Source organism: Neophocaena asiaeorientalis, unplaced genomic scaffold, assembly GCF_003031525.2.
Source record: "Neophocaena asiaeorientalis asiaeorientalis breed wild unplaced genomic scaffold, Neophocaena_asiaeorientalis_V1.1 scaffold24, whole genome shotgun sequence".
Taxonomy (NCBI): Eukaryota; Metazoa; Chordata; class Mammalia; order Artiodactyla; family Phocoenidae; genus Neophocaena; species Neophocaena asiaeorientalis.
This window is the reverse complement of record NW_020185317.1, coordinates 4,799,162-4,819,994: the sequence shown is the minus strand read 5'-3', so window position 1 is coordinate 4,819,994 and position 20,833 is coordinate 4,799,162. Positions and strand designations below refer to the sequence as shown.

General features: G+C 41.0%; 1 protein-coding gene across 2 annotated transcripts in view; it reads right to left on the bottom strand.

Annotated features, from left to right (window-relative positions):
* STAT4 (signal transducer and activator of transcription 4) overlaps positions 1 to 19,297 on the bottom strand; it is an 87,117-nt gene extending 67,820 nt beyond the window's left edge. For both annotated transcript variants that reach the window (XM_024733664.1, XM_024733665.1), the window contains exons 1-3: positions 19,213 to 19,297; positions 15,231 to 15,359; positions 13,775 to 13,919 (exon numbers count right to left, since the gene is read on the bottom strand). In XM_024733664.1, coding sequence (XP_024589432.1) covers positions 13,775 to 13,919; positions 15,231 to 15,358 — 273 coding nt within the window. In that variant the 5' untranslated portion in view covers position 15,359; positions 19,213 to 19,297. The remainder of the gene's footprint in view (positions 1 to 13,774; positions 13,920 to 15,230; positions 15,360 to 19,212) is intronic.
* Between the last annotated feature and the right edge of the window lie 1,536 nt (positions 19,298 to 20,833).

Below are 20,833 nucleotides of genomic sequence, written 5' to 3'. Positions count from 1 at the left end.
TGGGAAAAGCAAAAGAAGAAACAATATGTCAAAAAAGAAGCATTTAAGAATAGTTTCTCTCTTACTGTTCTAGTCTCACCTCCTCCACAAAGTGCAACAGGAAGTCACAGTTCTCAGTTGCATAATTTGTGTTTTCCATCCTCTGTGTATTTTTCAGCTGAGCATTTATTAGAAATATGAAGTCACTTCTAGTGAGAACACCATCATGACACAACTTATAACATGTGACGTCACCTTCAATGCAATCAAAGCACTGGGGCTCTCCTACCAAAATATCTCACCTGCCATAGGGTCAGTGCTGTTGATCGTGCCCCTTGAGGGGTAGAGAGATTAGAGGATTCCTTTGAGGGGGAGACAGCAAATATGAAAATGGAAGAGGACAGAGGTCTGCTTCCAGTTCAGTTTAGCAGCCAACCAGTGTTTTGTTGGGTCAGGGGAAGATACAGTCCTGCTTTCAATGGCAATGTTTCATATTTCTTGGTTTCTGTGTTGTTATCATTGATTGCTACTATTAATTTTTGGTTCTCAAAACTAGTTTGTGTGCTCAAAAGTTAAATTTGTTGATATTTCCCTCTATATTTCACATTTTTTTTTGACAAGCATGGAAGTGCATTACTTTTATAAACAGAAAAAAAAATGTTATCTGTTTTTCAATTCCACCAACACTTATGGAACATCTGCTATGTGCCAGAGATTGTGCTAAGTGAAGGGGAAAGTTGAACAAAATATAATTCTACCACCAGGTCAATTCGTCAAAAACCAGTTCACTAAAAGCCCATTTGCCAAAGTGATTCCTGGCCGTTTGCCCTCAAAAACTCACAATCTGATAGAAAACACAGATATGTAAACAGCCATGACATTGCTTTATCAATGGTGTGAACAAAGTTACTGTTCAAAGCCCAGAGAAGAAAATAATACTTCTTTGGGGTTAGAGATCAATCCAGTGAGAAAGTGTGTTTTGATCTGTACTCTTAAGGAGGAGTTGGATTTAATCTATATTGTGTCCTTTAGTTTTTCTTCATGAAGTCAAGCAGGATGATGGAAAGGGTATGTTTTTCAAAGGCTAGTTTGAACTCTAGGCTTTGGTCCAAACTAAGCACAAGGAGGGGTCTTCCTTTTACTTATGTACTTTCACCTTGTGTTTATAAGAATTCTTTTTTTTTAAGGGAAAGGCATTTTATTTTAAATATAGCAGTGTGTACATGTCAATTCCAAACTCTCAATCTATCCCTCCCCCCACCCCTCCCCCCCCGTAACTTTAAATTCATTCTCTAAACCTGTGAGTCTGTTTCTGTTTTGTAAATAAGTTCATTTGTATCATTTTTTTAGAAGTGTTTGAACACAGCCTTCTCACTCACACAGCCTCACTGAAGCAAAAAGAGCAACTCCATTCTCCCAGCTCCACAATTTCTTAGTTAAGCATATACAGGCCTGAAATTGGATGCGCTGGTAAGTCCTGACCTCAGTAATACGCCTCAACTGCTCCTGAAGTAGCTGTGCATACACTGGGCTCTCCCTGCTAGCTGGTGGTCATGTCCTGCCTCACGCTGTCAGGTTCATAAACAATGCCAACCCAAGAGGACAAGAAACTGGATGTGTCTCGGCTGAGGAAGGGTCAGGGCTCATAGGCAGATAGGAAATTAAAGAAAAGAAAAGCATTAGGACTCGGCACTTCACTACTGTGGGCCTGGGTTGGATCCCTGGTTGGGGGACTAATATCCCGCAAGCCATGTGGCGAGGCCAAAAAAAAAACAAAGAAAACCAAAGCAGCTGTTGGGCCCTAGGACAACTCAATGTGACTTGCAATAAAGCAACCTAGGCAGGACACACAGCTTCATAACAGGGGTCCTCTCTTTTCCCCCAGCCTAGCACATCTGTACAGGTCATAGCCTGTCAACCATACTTCAAGACCTTGAAAGCTCTACTGTTTTGAAAACATCTGCATTGGTCTTGTGCTTAATGCTACTTTATCAGACTCCCCAAAAGCCTATGCAGCATTTTTATTGTGTCTCATTAGGGTCCTTATTCATCTGCACACAATTGGACAGAATGATGCCCCCGCTGTAGCAAAATTGCAATAGCTTACAGCTCCATGTTTCCAATGAGGATCTTGGGCTACATTTAAGTATTTGGGGGTCCAGCCTGGTCCTTGGAAATAATGACTCCCTACCAATGCACAGTGAAGAATTCCTTAATAAATTAGGTATCATCTTACGTACTTTAGTACGTACTATACCAGGACTATACCTGGTATTACTATACCAGGACTATAGTAATCAATATATATCAATTCTTGGGGGTCCAAAAATGTACTCTGATTCTACATATTAGGTCCTTTGTTGTTTTCAAGCAGGGCTACGTGAAAAGGCCAGATAAGATTGTGTCTATTATATAGTAGTGCTTAATTCTTGCAGGAGTAAGGGATTAGTCAAATGGGATTAATGAACCTATGGTCATGGAACCTATGGTTCAAATGAACCTTATGATCATGAGAAAAACTTTGAATGATGTTGAATTGTCAGAAAAACTGCATTTACTTGGAATGTGCTCTGCTTATAATATGAAATACTTTGGGTAAAGGTCATGACTGACAGATGGAAATCTTGATGGCTCCTTCCATTGTTTCCAGTTCCCAACATGAGACAAACATCACATGTACCCTTTGTCCACTGATGTCGACAAGAGGGAAACAGTTTGATAATGCAATGCTTTTAGACCTACCATCTGGTAACCCCCTTCTCTACAGGATCCTACTGGCCACTACACTCCAACCTGGACTCATGCCCTGGTCAGCTGGTCTTGTTGGTATACAATTTACTTTGCAATATAAAGTTTAGATAAAGAAGAATCAGTTTAGTCATAATAAAAAAAATAGCCTAATGAAAGTTGAGAAATGTTAAAAGTTGAGAAATGTTATTTCAGGTTAGAAAGAAATAACCCTGAGTACCATAGAAAATTATCTTCTAATAAAATAACTGTAGATTTACAAAAAATTAGAAGAAATAACCTAAAAGAATTAGAAAAGCTTTTTTTTAAACACAATGCATTCAATTAAGACAAAGGTGGCATATTTTGGGAATGGTCCATAACGGTTAACTTTCTTGGCTAAAGCAGAACATCACTAAAGCCTACCCCCCACAGATTCAGCTCCAATGTAATTACTTGCAATTACTTAAATTTCCATCTGCTCTGGTAGATTATACACACCATGAAGTCAGTACTCCCAACATCAGCAATGCTCCTGACAGACAACTTCCTCAATGCATATACTTGTTGGATGAATGAATGAATGAATAAAAGTAAACTTACTCAAACTTCTCACAAGTGACAATGGATTTGAGGGAGATACTAAATGAATCCTTGGGAATCCATCATTTCCACTAGAAAAGCAACTCATTTATCCCCTCCATTTAAAGTGGCAAAAAATAATAAGATACATTATATGTGCTATCTACACATGATTCTTTTTTTTTGCATTGCCTTGGGCAAGGTATCTCAATCTTGGCTCCACATTATAATCAACTGAGGAGCTTTAAAAAATCCCAATTGAAACAGAATCTCTGGGATGGAGCTGAGCATGGCTAACTTTTAAATGTGTTTCCGATGATTCTAATAAGCAGGCAATGTTGAGAATACTGACTGAGAGGCACTCTTTCCCGAACTTGTCTGATCATAAGAATCACCTGGGTTGCTCAGTCCACAATACCGCCCAGTCCCGAGTGGTATCAAGGGTTTTTAATCTTTGCCAGTTTGGAAGATATTGTAAAAAGTGACCTCTATTTTGTTTTGACAGAGAAGCGCTCGTTTCCAATTCTTTAAGGCTGCCTGACTTCAATTTTCATCTTCTATAGAGATGCCATTGCTTCTAATTTAGTGTCAACACAAAAGTAATTTATTGCAGGAGTATTTTCCAGGCTATCCTGGGGCATTTCTTCTTGTCCTGAAGTAATACTTCTACAACTTTCATTAGACTATATCTTTATTACTGTAAGTCGATTCTCATCTACCTAAAGTAATTGCAGCATGTGATTAAGTGTCAGGATGAGTTGTTCAGACACTAAGGGCTGGGGGAGTGCAGAGGAGGGAGAAATCAATGCGGATTTTAATGACATGGAGATAGGTCTTGGGCTGGTGAATGAATGCTGGGAGGAAAGGGGAATTGGGTCCTGGGCAGAGGGCCTGGCAAATCATGAGCAAAGCATCTATCCCAGGGATATGAAATACCCATAAACTAAATCCACCACTGCTCATTTCTTCTTCTGTTGCTTCTGCCTGGGATGCATCTCTCCTTTGTAAACTCTCTGAATCCTACCCCTCCTCTTCATAGTCCCAAACCACATCTTCAACCTGTTCAATCAGAATTGGAAGCGGGGGCTAGAAATCTATATTTTTAACAAGTTCCCCAAGGGATTTTTATAACGAAATGCTAACTTAGAGTGATGAATCTCTCTACAAAATTTAAGAGGAAGACAGATGGGACAGAATGTCTCCGAAAGAGAACCAGATGCAACAAACGAGCGCTTCTGTCGAAATCAATCAGAGGCACCATTTTTCATTATTCAAACTGGAAAAGATGAAAACACTTTGCACCACTCAGTGTTGATGGTGGAATGAGCTTTTACACACTGCTGGTGGTAATGTGAATTGGTACGTTTCTAAAGGACAATTTGGCAATTCTTATCAAGAGCCTTGACATTTTTCATACCCTTTGACATAGTAATTCCACTTTTAGAAATTTATCCTAAGGCTGTGGTTTCCACCTTGGCAATTTATCAGAATCCCTTGTGAAGCTTTTATGAACTACACATTTCTGGGCCCCACTCCCTGGAGATTCTGATTCTGTAGATTTGGGGCAAGGTCTGGGAACCTGGGTTTTGAAAATACTGTTGTCATTTGGGCTTTTTTTTTTTTTAATTTCAGGTAATAAAAAAGTTAATATTGCTGAAAGTTAAAAAAGTTTTTAAAAAGTTAAAAAAAAGTTTAAAAAGTTAAAAGTTAAAAAAGTTTAAAAAGTTAAAATCCTTCCCCATCCTCCACTTCCTCCCCTCGCTCCCTGTGGGTAATCACAGAGAACATGTTGTTCTGCATTTTTTCACTCTATAACATATATTATAGTTATTATTCTATTTCAGTATATTCAGATCTAATATTTTAATAGCTGTTTATGGATGTAAATAATTCAATTTATTTAACCATTGAGATCATTTAAAGATGGACATCTGAGATCATTTTCACATTTTGTTATCATAAATAACAAAACAAAAAACATCATTGTATGGATATCCTTCTTTTTACCTGTGTGAGAATTTCTGTAGGATAAATATCCAGAAATGGAATTCGTGAGTTGCACTAAACTTTGATATTGACAAACTGCTTTCCAAAATGGTTTTACTCAATGTGGCAGACATACCTACCTGTCCCCTCAAATTCCTGCTTCCTCTCTGATAGGATGCAGTAAGTCCTTTGAGGTGGAAAGCAGCAGCCCATTCAGAGATTACACTGCCTAGCATTCCTTGCATGGTGTGGAAGGCTTGTAACTAGTTCTTGCTAATGGGATGCATACATAGTGTGTCATTACTAGGCCAAGGAATCTTAGATGTGGCTGTGACTTCATGCTCTTTCTCTAGCTCCTGTCTATCTCCAAAGACATCCCTTTGCAATAGCCAAGCCACACTGTGGAAGAAACTTGGATCCCTGAATTGCAATGAAAAGGAAAGCCACCCACTGTATCTACAGAGTAACCAATATTAAACTGTTACGTGCATGGTAAATAAAATCCTATTGTCTGATCGTTTATTTAGTACAGTAACTAGTGTTATTCTCATTAATATCAGTTTACACTCATGTCAATAGTGGGTATATTAAAAACAACTCTATAAGCGATTTTGATGCATAGAGTTAAAACCCACCATTCTAACAGAATAATCGTAAATATTAATGAAATTTTGACAATAGGTATGTGTTCTTCACTTGTTTATATTGGTAAAAAACAGGAAAAAGTAATAAATATCCAATTAGTAGGTGAATACAAATGATGCTGAAAAAGAATATTTAATGGCATGGAATGCCATTCCATGGTTGGTTGGTGGCCTCTCCCGGCAGGGTTCGTGCCCCGGTCCGGAAAGATCCCACATGCCGCGGAGCAGCTGGGCCCGTGAGCCATGGCTGCTGAGCCTGCGCGCCCGGAGGCTGCGCTCCGCAACGGAAGAGGCCACAACAGTGAGAGGCCTGCGTACCGCAAAAAGAAAAAAGAAAGAAAGAAAAAAAAAATCCATATAATGAAACCAATATTCGATCAACAAATGTCTGTGAAGTACGTACTTAGTATACCTACTAAGCAAATTATATGAGCCCTACTTTAAGAAATCCGAACTATCATTTGGAATTTAAAAACATGTGCACTATAGACAAAGTAATTATTTCACAAAGAAGGAAAGGACAAATTGTTATAGACAAGTAATAAACTGTGAGAAAAAACTTAATAAGGAGGGAGTGCAATCTAGGTTTGGTTAAGATGAAGGCTTGGGTGAATATGCACAAAATGATGCATGAAAAAAGTTTCAGGTGGGTGGGGCCTTGAGTTGACACTCTGGACTTCTAGTTTAGTGCGATGTGCACAGGACAAGGATTGTGACGCACACCATCTACCTTCTGTTGGCTGTCCCAGGTTATACAGCAAACAAAATCTTGACCGGTAACTCACGTTTCATCTTAGATGGCATGACATGCAGGTCTCTTAGCCTTTGAAATATGAGCATTGTGATACTGGCATCGGGTAATTTTCTCAGAGGAAAACAGATTTTGAGGGTGTGTGCTGAGGACTTGGGGAAATAACTGTGGCCTGAAAATGACACACTGGCTGCCACCCATGTGCAGAAAATGACCTGAAAGATTGAACCCTCCATTCAGCTCTTTCAGAGTTAACACCGAGTGGCCACACCAGGCTCTGTTCAGGTTGGAGGTTGAGGTGGCGTCTCTTGCATGTGGTGCACAGAGAGGAAGGAAGAGGAGTGAACTGAGAAAGCAGCATGAATTAGAGGATACAATCTGGCAGATTCAGAGCTGCTCAACAGTTAAAGCAACTTTTTTCTCCCCCATATCGCAAAATAGTGTCTCCTATTCTTCACTTTGTCATGTAAAAAATCTCATATCATGGGCCTCCCTGGTGGCACAGTGGTTGAGAGTCCGCCTGCCGATGCAGGGGACACGGGTCCGTGCCCTGGTCCGGGAAGATCCCACATGCCGAGGAGCAGCTAGGCCCGTGAGCCATGGCCGCTGAGCCTGCGCGTCCGGAGCCTGTGCTCCGCAGCGGGAGAGGCCACAACAGTGAGAGGCCCGCATACCACACACACAAAAAAATCTCATTATCACCTGATACTCAGAACCAACAATAGGATTTTTACAGACAGGACAGGAAGGAACCACTGTTTGCCCAACTTCTGAGGAGCTTTCAACTCCAACATGTATTTTTGTTCAGGCAAATCCAAACAACTCTGAGAAAGAGGCCATGGGGGTACAGAGAATAGAACATGCTAGGTGTGGGTTGCCCTTGCCCACTCCCCCTCACACACAGAGTCTAAAACTCTCACTAATAGACTCATTACCCTGGTGGGTGAAAAATGCTCTGTGGGTGGTGGGATTACTAACCACAGACTTAACACCAAAACCCTGAACTCAGCCTTCTAATAGATGGAGTTTTTTTCTACTTTCAGACAAGTTTGCTGTTGCCTGTTTCCCCTTACTTCCCTAACAGTAATTTGTGAGGGATAGCCATAGAAGTTCCCATCAGTTAAAAACAAAAATGCAGGAGGTGTGAATTTTTTAGACTGTAAGCTTCATGATTTCCTCCAATTGTATTCCTAGTGCTTAAGATGTGACTGATAACATAAGAACTTATTAAATATTTGTTGACTAGATAATAAGACTGGTTACGTGATATTTATAAAAGACTCAGTATAAAGTGACAGACAAGGTATGAAAATGAAGAGATGGACTTATGTGCCTATTAGCAAATGGTAACAAAAAGAAAGCCACACAGTAAAATGCAAACTTAATAAATGGGTCAAAAAGGATATTTTACATTGATTTTTTAAAAGTTGCATTCACCAATATTATCTTATGCTCCTTACAACATAGTAACAAATACACAAAGCAAAAACTTCTAGAAGCTTAGGAGAGTTGATAAACCCACAGTGATAGAAAAAGATTGACTTCAGTATGTTGCTTTAAAAAAATCAATGGAATTTTCTAACAGATCTCCCTGATTGTTCCTTGACTAACTACAATTCATTTGTCAGAGTAAGCTTAAAAAACAGAAATCAGTTCATGTCACACCTCTGCTCAAACCTCTCAATGGTTTCTCATCACACTCAGTATAAGACTCAGATTCCTGACCAAGGCCCACAAGCTTCTATACAAGACAGCCCAGCTCACCTCTTTGATCTCATCACTTTGTTATTGCATGTTTTAGATACATCCTTGAAAAAACTAGTTTGTCTTAGAATTGCTAAGTTTTGTCCACATAATGGATATTATTTTCTGATACCTTATTGGGTGCTTTCAATCTTTCATGCACTTTATTTTCACTTTTTGTAGTGATACTTTTGAAATTTTAGCATGTGCGCTTAACATCTGTGTCTGATTCCCTTTCGTAGCTCCTTCTGTGAGCGTATCTTTGTAGTGAACTTTTAATTTTGTATAATAATTGAGCTGGGTATAGAAGTCTAAGTTGATGGATATCGTATTCCAGCTCGGTGAAGAGTTTATTCCACTCGTCTCTCACTTAATACTGTTTTAAATTTGGCTTTCAGTTTATCTCTCATTTTTACGTAGGTAATAGATTTGGATTCCCTTGCTACTTTTAGGACCTTTTCTTCCTCTCTGGTGTCCTGCAGTTTCTTTTTATTTATGATGCTTGGGGCCTGTATTTCTAGAATCTAAGAATATGTGACAGCCACCAGGTCAGCTCCTACTCACAGTTCTGTTTTATAGTTTAAAATTTTTTTTGGTTCTATAACTTAAAATTTAGATGAGTGGTTACTGCAGGTGGAGAGAGAGCAGAGTGGAGATGGGGGTGGGGGCACAGGAGGCTACAAAGATACTGATAGCAACTGAGTATAAAATGTCAATAGCAGCCTGCCTTACTATCTGCATATATATGTGTATATATATATATATATATATGTATGTTAGGAATGATGTTCATGAAATATTAATATGGTTATATCTGGGGAGTAGATTTTGGATTATTTCATATTTTCTTTGCATATTTTTGTATTGCTTCAATTTTTAAAGTTATGAATATGCACCATTTAAATTTTTTTAGTCATTCTGCGGGAGAAAGAGAGAGAAGGGTTGTTAGAGGCTGAATATTTGTGTCTCCCCAATTCATATGTTGAAATTCTAACCCCTGATGTGATGGTATTAGGAGGTGGAGCCTCTTATAAGTGATTAGGTCATAAGGGCAGAGCCCTCTTGAATGGGATTAGTGTTCTTTTAAAAGAGAACCTAGAGAGCTTCCCTGTGAGGTTACAGGGAAAAGACAGCCATCTATGAACCAGAAAGCTGAATCAGACATTGAATGTGCCAGCACTTTGACCTTGGGCTTCCTATCCAGAACTGTGAAAAATAAATGTCTTTTATTTAAAATCCACCCAATCAATTGTACTTTTGTTATAGCAACCAGAACAGACTAAGACACAGACAGGAAGACGAATAAGGAAAAGAGATTTTCACTAGAAAGTCCAAGAACAAAGATCCAGCAATCAAGCTCCAAGGTATTTACCCAAATATACTGAAAACTCATACGCACACAAAAACCTACACATAAATGTTAATATCAGCTTTGTTTATAAATCCCCAACATGGATAAACAAACTGTACTACTGCCATAAAAAGGAATATCATTCAGCGATAAAAAGAGCTATCACGCTACAAAAAGACACGGAGGAAACTTAAAAGCATATTACTAAGTGAGGAAAGCCAATCTGAAAAGTTTACATACTGTATGATTTCAACTATATGACATTCTGGAAAAGCTAAAACTATAGAGTAAAAAGATTAGTGGTTGCCAGGAGTTAGGGAGTGGGGGAGGGACGGACAAATGAATTGGTGGAGCAGAGGAAATTTTTAGGGCAGTGAAACTGAAATGGTGGATACATGACATAACGCATTGTCAAAACCTATAGACTTGTACAACCCAAAGAGTAAACCCTAATGCAATCTTGGACTTTAAGTTAATAATAATGTACCACAATAGGTTCATCAGCTGAAACAAATGTACAAAACCAATGCCAGATAATAATATGGGAAACTTGGGAGAGGCAGGTGGAGAGGGAGAATATGGGAGCTTTCTGTACTTTCTGCTCAATTTTTCTGTAAACCTAAAGCTGCTCTAAAAAAATAAAGTCTATTGCTTTTTTAAAAAAAGTCCTAAGAACAGGGTGAAGCGTTCTTGAAATATCTGGGACAGATATTTATTTTTAGCAAACCCTAATACAGTCCTTACCACATGCTTTACAATTTTTTTTAATGCTCCTAACATCCCTGTGGAGTAGGTACCATTGTGATTCCACTCACACCGCTGAGGAAACTGAGGTGAGAGAGTGTAAACATCTTGCCCTGAGCCACACAGCAAGGAAGTCACAGAGCCAGGATTCAACACAACATAGTCCTTGCTCCTGGCCTTCACCTGAGGCTACCTCCCCTTAGAGGGACTAAGGCGACCTGGACATTAGTGTTCACTGCTTCCACCTCGGAGATTGCCTTGACTCTTGGTTCAATGGTTTTGTTTGTCTTTTATAACAAGCCATTCCAAATTCTTATCAGAAGTAGGTGGGATATAAATAGTAAATTAAAATATTGAAACTGGAGATCCCAGTTGCTCTGTCAAGAGCTAAAATAAATTTACCTTAGACCTGCTTAGCTCCCCTGATACAATACTGTTTGCTCTTTTATGCTATAATAGTTATGACGGATTGTACTTAAAATGCAAGAGGATGAAAATGTTCAAACCAGGTAAGAACAGTGTCACTATTCTTTCAGCAGGAGGTGTTATTTTTTTTCTTTTGAGGGGAGGGGGATCTTGTTTTATCAAAAAGACTTGTCTTAACATAATTGGCAGTGTTCTGAATATAAATACCCAATAAGTATAGTTTATAAATCAAAGGAAAGAACAAATGTTTTTGTCCATTCAAAATATCCTAACCAGGGAATTCCCTGGCGGTCCAGTGGTTAGGACTCTGAGCTTCCATTGCAGGGGGCACGGGTTCAATTCCTGGTCGGGGAACTAAGATCCCACAAGCCTCACAGCACAGCCAAAAATAAATAAATAAAAATAAATACAAAATATCCTAACCAATCAAACTGTTTTGGGAGTCTCTAGTTCGTAGTAGAACCATGCTGGGTACTGGAGGGAAGAGGAAGGTCACAAAAGGAACTCAGACTTTTAACTTCAAAGAGCTTGTGACCTGCTTAGACACATCCAGCACAGATGAGATACTGCTTATCTTGCAGCCCATGCTCCGTGAGGAATGAGAATAAGGGGTAAAGCACCGGTGAAGGCTCCCTTACTGCTCTGGGACCTCCATAGCTCCTCTAGGGATGAATGGGAGCTGGACTGGAGGAAGAGAGATGGCAGAGCATTCCTGGCCATGAGACTCATGGACAGAGGCCCAGAGTCATTCAAGAGTGAGCTGGCTGTGCTCAGCAACAAGGAGTAGATCTATTTTTCTGGGGCAGGAATGTTGAGGAGCTTGGGGCAGTTTATTGGAAAAGGTCGACAGAGACAAGATGCTGGAAGGCCCATGACCTAAGCAGAGACATTTGTGCTTGAGCTGAAATGTGACTGGGAATTACCGCCGGTTCTTAGGCTCCCTCACAATCTTATCTCCACTCAGAAAAATGATGGGCTGGACACTTACCCTTGATTTACAGAGAAGATCCTGCTACTTTCCCTATCAACAAAAACGTCTGTTTTTTGAAAGCCTATTTTTTTTTTGCCAAAATAAAAGCTTCAGTCTTTCTTACAATCCCAAAAGGTAGATAATAATCATCCTCATTTACATGAAAAGATACAGGAATTTAGAAAACTTAAGTGACTTGCCCAAGGCCACATTTTGAGAGTCAGAATTTCCAAAGACCATGCATCACCTATTTTACCCACCCATGTCCCTCTAGCAAAGACCAAGGGTCAGCAACCTTTCCTATAAATGGCCAGATAAATATGCTTAATACAGACATACACGTGCACACGTGCGCACACACACACACACACACACACAATACACATATACACATTTTTATTTTAGGCTTTGGAGCCATACAGTCTCTGTCACAACTACTCAAATGGTGCCACTGCAGTGCAAAAGCAGCCAGAGCCAATACGTAACTGACTAAGCAAGCTGCATTCCACTAAAATACAGAAATTTGGATTTCCTATAATTTTCATGCCACTTATTTATTTTACTTTTATTCTTTTTCAACCACTTAATGTAAAAGCCATTCTCAGTCGTGGACCGTACAAGAACAGGCAGCGACCACATTTGACTTGCGGGAAGCAGTATGCCAAACCCCTGTTTTAGGTTTATTGATTAGAGCACTAACTAACAAAGCCAAGGTTAAATGTCTTACCTCTGGAATAGATAGTTTGCTTTACACTGTGAAAAATCCTGTTTTGTTGGCAACAAGTTCATTTCCTACCCCCAGCCAAGTGTTTTGCAAATTTGTAGGGGATTACAAGGGCAAAGGTAACAGTAAAACAGCAATGAAAAAAATCCAATCCAAACAACAATAAAAAATTAATACCTATGTCCCTCTCACAAGTGTTAGTAACATCAAGCACATTTCTATTATAGTCTAGGAAAATTTTTGTAGAAATGCATTAATTGTAAGTTTGAGATTCTAAAGAAGCCTCACTGAGAAACGACGTATGTATATTTCACGTTCTCTAATACCTTGTATAGGCACTCAGTAAATATTAGAGCTGTCCACGTTCAGAGTTTGTTTCATAAGCATCTCTGGGTTTAGGTCATTATTAGTCTGCCCTTAATTCTTTAGATCTCTGTTTCACTTACTTCATTCATTCATCCCTTTAATCAATGAATATTACACACCTACTATATATCCAGCTGTGTGGTGGGCACTGGGAATTCAAAGCTGAATATAACGTCCTTGCCTCAAGTAACCCACAATTTGAGGGAGAAGAAAAACATAGAAATAACACTAATGTAGAATATACTAAATGCTATGGTACAGATGTGTTGGAGGTGTTATGGGAACACAGAGAGATGGGCTTTGCCTGGGTGCACTTTTGGAATAGGAAGCTACAGGGCACCACAGAATGCTTTTGAAGGAGGTGAAGTTTGAGCCAAATCTGGAAGGATACATACAACCATGATGCCTCCACCTACGAATGAGAACAATACCAACTCTAAATTGTTACGTAAGAGACAAAGGCAAGGGAGGGTGGAGAGATAGCCATGAACCTAGCATCTTTCAAATCCCTGTTCCACATTCTCAACTTGATCATAACTAGTAAGCACTCACATGTAAATCACATACCCTCCCACCTGTAGTGTACTGTAGATTCAAAAGTTGGTGCAAAACAAACATTGGGTAATGAAATAAAATTGAGCACAAAATTTAAAATAGTAAGAGAACTCAGCTTTTTCCCTCTTAAATCTGGTTTGGAACTAAGATGAGGCTACATTTTTGTTTTTGCTAAATTTAGGACTTGTAAATCCAAATATTTTTAAAAAGTAGAATGAATTCTCACCTGAAGGACTTTCCTAATTCTTTTTAGGTTGTGTATTAAAAGCAGATTTTTCTCTTTGGAAACGCGACCTAACTGTTCATCCAGTTGTATTAACAAGTTTTGAAGAAGAATTGTTGCCATGGTTTCATTGTTAGATGCTGCCTCCCTAAAAAACAAAAGTGCTATTACACAGCAGGAAACAACTTAGTAAAATGTCTACTTTTTTTTTTAACCGTAATCATTTTAAAGTGATAAATATACCCCGCAGTGATAAGCATTTACTGGTTTTTAAAAATTAAATTGTACACATGAAAGTATATTCAACATCACTAATCATTAGGGAAATGCAAATCAAACCATAAGATACCACTTCACACCTATTAGGATGGCTATTATTGAAAACACAAAATAAGTTTTGGTGAGGATGTAAAACTGGAACACTTATATATTGCTGGTGGCAATGGAAAATGGTACAGCCACTGTATAAGACAGTATGGAGATTCCTCAAATTAAAAACAAAAAATTATACACAATTTCACTTCTGGGTAGATACTTAAAAGAATTGAAAGCAGGGACTTGAGTAGATACTTGACATCAACATTTATATCAGCTTTATTCACAATAGCTGAAAGGTGGAAACAACTCAGATGTTCACTGAAGGATGGATGAATAAATAAAATGTAGTAGATACATACAATAGAATAGTATTCAGTCTTAAAAAGGAAGGAAATTCTGATACATGCTGCTCATATGAATGAACCTTGAAAGAATGTGCTAAGTAAAATGTCAGTCACAAAATAACGAATATTGTGTGATTACACTTGTATGAAGTACCTGGACTAGTTGAATTCAGAGACAGAAAACAGAATAATGGTTGCCAGGGGCCGGGGTGGAGAGAATGAGGAATTATTATTTAATAAGTACACAGTTTCAGTTTGGGAAGATGAAAAAGTTCTGGAGATGGATGCACAACAGTGTGAATATACTTAATGCCACTAAACTGTATACCTAACAAATGGTTAAAATGGTAAATTTTATGTTATGTATATTTTATCAAAAGAAAAATTTTAAGACAACTATTTAAAGCAAAATATGTTTTTAATTGTACAAGGTGAATAGAGCTTTAAAAAACGTTTGTAAAACATGTTAAGAAAAATATTTATATTGAGTCTATGATAGAGAATTGATAGAAACAAGAGATTTACTTCTTGTCTTTTTAATACTTAGAAATCGTTGGAGATTAGCTTATTAAAAAACAAAGCACTAGAACCATTTTTTCATCTACAGTGGATGAAACCAGAAAGGACAATGATTCTCCTCCGTTAAGGAAGCTTTCCAAATCCTCAAGGAAAGTTCTTTACCTGATAAGAATGTATCAACTGAATCAAAAGTGGACCATAGAATAAATCCACGTGGATAGAGCATAAAGCATTTGTGCATCAACCTCTAGGGAAAATACAATAATGTTTGATCCTACCAGTCTTGATTTTCAATCCACTGGGCCAACAGATGCCGAATTTCCATAGGAAAGTTGTCATCATAGAATTGATCAACTTGCTCCAAAAATTTTATTTCTAACTGTTGGACTTGATTCCACTGAGTCATACTACAAAGAAGAGGGAAAATTAGAGTTTAAAAATAATGTTAATTAATAACTATGGTACATGTTTTCTTTTTTTCTTGGATTTCAGACAAAGACAATGTTGTTCATCAAGTAACCGGAGAAAAAAATTTCTCTTATAGAATTTTAGGCAGGAACTTGCTGAGGTAGAATCCAGGGCCTAAGCATTGTAAAGCCTAGTTATTCAGAAGCCAAGTAGGGGCTAAATCCACTTCAGTTTTAGTCAGAAACTGGGTGAGGTAGAATCCAGGGCCTAAGCATTCTAAAGCCTAGTTATTCAAGAGGGGGGCTTCCGGGAAGATGGCGGAAGAGTAAGACACGGAGGTGACCTTCCTCCCCACAGATACACCAGAAATACATCTACACGTGGAACAACTCCTACAGAACACCTACTGAACACTGGCAGAAGACCTCAGACCTCCCAAAAGGCAAGAAAACCCCCACGTACCTGGGTAGGGCAAAAGAAAAAACAGAGACAAAAGAATAGGGACGAGACCTGCACCAGTGGGAGGGAGCTGTGAAGGAGGAAATGTTTCCACACACTAGGAAGCCCCTTCATGGGCGAAAACTGCGGGTGGCACAGGGGAAAAGCTTCGGAGCCGCGGAGGAGAGCATAGCAACAGGGATGCGGAGGGCAAAGCGGAGGGATTCCCGCACAGAGGATCAGGGCCGACCAGCACTCACCAGCCCGAGAGGCTTGTCTGCTCACCTGCCAGGGCGGGCGGGGCTGCGAGCTGAGGCTCGGGCTTCGGTCAGAGCACAGGGAGAGGATTGGGGTTGGCGGCGTGAACACAGCCTGCAGGGGGTTAGTGTGCCACGGCTGGCCAGGAGGGAGTCCGGGGAAAAGTCTGGACCTGCCGAAGAGGCAAGAGACTTTTTCTTGCAAGAGACTTTTTCTTGCCTCTTTGTTTCCTGGTGCGCGAGGAGAGGGGATTAAGAGCGCTGCTTAAAGGAGCTCCAGAGACGGGCGCGAGCTGCGGCTAAAAGCGCGGACCCCAGAGACGGGCATGAGACGCTAAGGCTGCTGCTGCTGCCACCAAGAAGCCTGTGTGAGCACAGGTTACTATCCACACCCACCTTCCGGGGAGCCTGTGCAGCCCGCCACTGCCAGGGTCCCGGGATCCAGAGACAACTCCCCCGGGAGAACGCACAGCACGCCTCAGGCTGGTGCAACGTCACACCGGCCTCTGCCGCCGCAGGCTCGCCCCGCACTCCATGCCCCTCCCTCCCCCACCCCGGCCTGAGTGAGCCAGAGCCACAGAATCAGCGGCTCCTGTAGCCCTGTCCTGTCTGAGCGAAGAACAGACGCCCTCCAGCGACCTACACGCAGAGGCGGGGCCAAATCCATTGGGTGGGAGAGAGGGAGACGCAGGAGGGAAGAGATATGGGAACATATGTATATGTATAACTGATTCACTTTGTTATAAAGCAGAAACTAACACACCATTGTAAAGCAATTATACTCCAATAAAGATGTAAAAAAAAATTCTTTTATAGTCACCCAATTAAAGAAAACAGAAATGCTAAAACGTTTTCAATCCGAAGATAATGTAATTCTGAGCTTTTTCCTACGTCATCACTAGTGAAGGAAACAGGATTCTTTCTCGGCCCCCAAGCCACGTCCTTCTTTGTTCTAACAGAAACTCTGGTTCTGCCTTCTCTAGAAAGCTTTCACTCCCGCTCAACACCCCTCACCCTACCCCACACCTGTGTACACAGATTTGGATTCTCAACAAGCTCCTTCCCTATCTCTTGCTGCCTCTACAGTATTAGGCTTTGAGCAACTTGAAGGCAAATAACATACTAAACTATACGTCCTAAGAGCCTCTTAAGGCTTTATGTGTGAGGAACACCCAATAAAAGCTTCTTTTATATAAAACTGCCTAATCCTTTTTTCTTTATTTCAGATTTGTCTGGCTTCTGGAGTCAGCCTTATGTTCTAAGACTTCTAATCTAATTCAGACTTATCTTTATGAAGAGTTTCATGTATACACTTTCGTGGGCTCTAAATTTTTCAGTTCAAAATACCTCTGGACAAATAAATATTTTTCTTTCTCTCTGTAATGATCCGCTATGGCTAGGCAAAGCTTTTGAAGTCTACTTTTAATTAGTCTCTGATGTGCATCAGACAGTAGTTAAAGCCTCAAGATACTTAAGAAACCACACTTGATACATAGTTAGCAGCCTGTCATAAAATGAAAGTATGTGTTTCCCCAACATAACCCTACTCTGTCCAGTTTAGAAGCTTTAGACATATTTCTTAACTCAGGGAAATTAATATGACATCTCTCCTTGAAATTACTGTATTTTACTTTTTTCAAAGTCAAATTCTTTATTGTTTTGTCAGTAATTCTAGATTAAACCGAAAAAACTTTTATGTGATCAATCACGATAGTATTTCAACCTACCTTGTAGGTAAGTTAAGATTTACTTTTGCCTACAGAATATCATGATAATAAATTTCATATATTTCATATACATATTCCTCAGGTTTCAAATGGAACCATTTGGGGGCACCTTTTCCCTGATCTAAATGTATTAGAAAAAGATTATTGCCAATGTTTTGCTTAAAGAAAGCAACCGGAAAAACAAAGATTTCACTTTCCTATCACTTTATACTTACACATAAAATCCTAGGTGTGTTGTTAAGTGCTCAATAAGTCCTCATTAAGAGAAGAATGAGTGGCACTCCTGATGCTATGAATAGCACAGGTGGATAGTATTACCCCAGCTTTAAAATGTAAAAAATCTGAGGGACACATAGGCGAAACGACTCTTGCCCAAGATGCACAGCTCCTCAGGATCAACCTGAGGTCTCCTGACACCAGACATGGTCGTCTTTCTAGACGCTGGGTGTAACCATATTCCACCCAAAATTGGAACATTTGTTCCCGTGTTACTATTGCCATTGCCCTGCTCTATCAATTTATTCTAGTTAATGACAAGAGAACAGGTGCTGAAAACAGCATTATAATCGTAATTGCTACTATTGTTAAACCCTTGGTATGATTTGGACGAAAATCTGTTTTCTAACTAACAATTAACTGGACTGAACCCATCCTGAAGTTAGAGAGATCACTCCTAGGACCTGAGTCCATCCTCCAGAGAGCTGAACTCAAGGCTGAAAAGGGAAAAGATAGGTTCACAGTCTTAGGACATTCTTTTCTGTTGCAGCTTCTAGAAATGCCTTTAAAGGATTTCAAAAACGTCTTTCACTGTCTACGGGCTAATTCTTCCATCCCAAGAAAACTATGGAGCATTTCTTTTGAAAACTGAGTGCCTGCCTAGTCTCTTTGAATGCCTGGTCCTAGAAGATCCCTATAAACGGGCATTTTGTCCCACCGCCTGGCAGCTAATGGTGCCGCTTTTGTTCTGAGGTGAGCCGCAGCATGCAAAGGAGGCGACCTGCCCTAAAATATCACTGCTTTCCTCAAAGCCTCAATCACTAGCTACCTCAGCTGCGGGGCTCTCTGCTGAAACCGAGGCACGCAATCTAATGTCAGACATTACAGTTGAGAGAAGTCGGCTGAGAAAGTGAAGGGGGAGCCCACTCCGCCCTTCGCAAGGACACACCTCCGCAGCAGCCACAACGGTCCCACCCACCGTTCACATTCTCGGGGGCAGAGCGCCGAGTCTCGCCGAGAGACCCGCCACGGCGCACCTTTGAATCGTGAAGTCGATCGCTTCTCTTTAAAACTACCCATCCTCAGCTAGGTTAACGTGAAGTAACTGTCAAAACAGCAAGGGAACAGCTAAGGCTCCGCAGCGTCCTGCAGAAGGATTTCCTGGCCTGCGCTGCTCCGGAGAAGCAACGCCAAGGTGTGGTCTGCCTCCTTACCTGGCTGTCTCAGCCCGGATCCCAGGCGGTGCTCAAGTCCAAAGTCGGAATCGCCCTTCAAGTTCCCCAGAGCCCAGCCGCTGACACCATCGTCAGTAGGGGATTTGCATTTCTCCTCCCACTTGAGGCTTTCCTGTGCGTCAGCGTTAAGAGTCTCTGGGACTTTACTTGGGTCGTTCCCACCCACTCTCTCTTCTAGAAAAGCTGAAGACCAGAAACAGTCTGGCTGAAGCCCCTTCGCAGGGCGCCCTCTCCTCATCCCCATCAATCACTCCGGCCACAGCGTGTGGCCCGTGGGTGTCAGGAGGAGAGGCGTGGGAGGGGGTCACACACAGTCATTTTCTTCTAGTTTCCCCGGACCATCGGAGACCCCCTGCAGACTTTTTTGCCTGGAGCTAAATTCCTGGCTTCCCAGCCTCCTCCTTACAGACTTCACTCATCTTGGAGCCAGCCCCTGGGATGAAAGGGGAACCTCGCCAGGATGAAAACAGCAAATCGAAGACTTCACTGTGCGCGGATTCCAGCAGGGTCTGCTCGCCAGGAGGAGGACAACCTCACCCAAAGGTTTGGGCCGTCTCCTGTGCAGGTGGACTCCTGCCCTTACTAGCCCAGTATCCTCCTTCCCTCCCAACACCTGGGGCCCTTCTCCCGTTGTGACTTGGGCTGGTCCTAGAATCACAGAGCTGGAGGGAGCCTTGGCTTCGTCTGGTTCTGATTCCTCTTTCATATCTGAAAAGACTGAGGGCCAGAGAGGTGACCAGAGTTACTCAATGAGTTAGCTGCAGAGGCTGGATGAGAGTCTGGGGCTTTCAACTCCCTCCTTAGTGCTCTTTTCCTTTCATCTCTTCGGAGCCAGATGTTAACATCCTGACACGCAGTAAGAGTTCTACAAAAGTTCGGGAAAGTAAAGACAAAAATAAAGGAAGATAGACAAAAGGAGGTAGAAAGAATGACTCAATCTGCTTATACACATGCCTAGAGCCATCTGCCAAGGTCAAAGGCCTTGCTTCACCATCGCCGGGACCAGCATCGCACAGGGTTCTCCTCTTTCAGGAGACATTATTATCATGTGATTAAATTTACTACCCCTCTCCCTCACTCACAAAAAATAAGTCAATCAACCCCAAAGTCACGCATCTAAATTCAAAGTCATCCCTCTAAATTCACTGGTCAGGTAGAGATGGTCCTGGCCACTTGCTCTCACTGGGTGGTTTCCAGGGGCTTATGCTTGATCTCTCCCCACCTGAAGAAAGTGCCTCATTTGAGCTGTTCCGTAAGCTACGGGGCAAAGCCTGGGTTTCTTCTGGGGAAAAGGTCACTGCCTATGGGAAAACGTCCAGATTCAAGGCACACAAAGTTCTGTACAACTGGGTCCTAACCTCTCCTTGAAACTTCCCCCCACACCCCCAACGAAAGCCTATGATCTGATGAAGACCAGTCTTCTCTGCTCCCTAGGTGAACCTCTCATATTTCAGTATTGATGCTCCCTTCAACTGCAGTTTCTTCCCCCAACTTGTCTACTTATTGAAATCCTCTCCTTCTCAGTGATTTCACTGATGACCCCAACCCATAAGCAACTTTTCCCTGCTCTGAAATCTCATCATACTTCCCGTCCAAACTA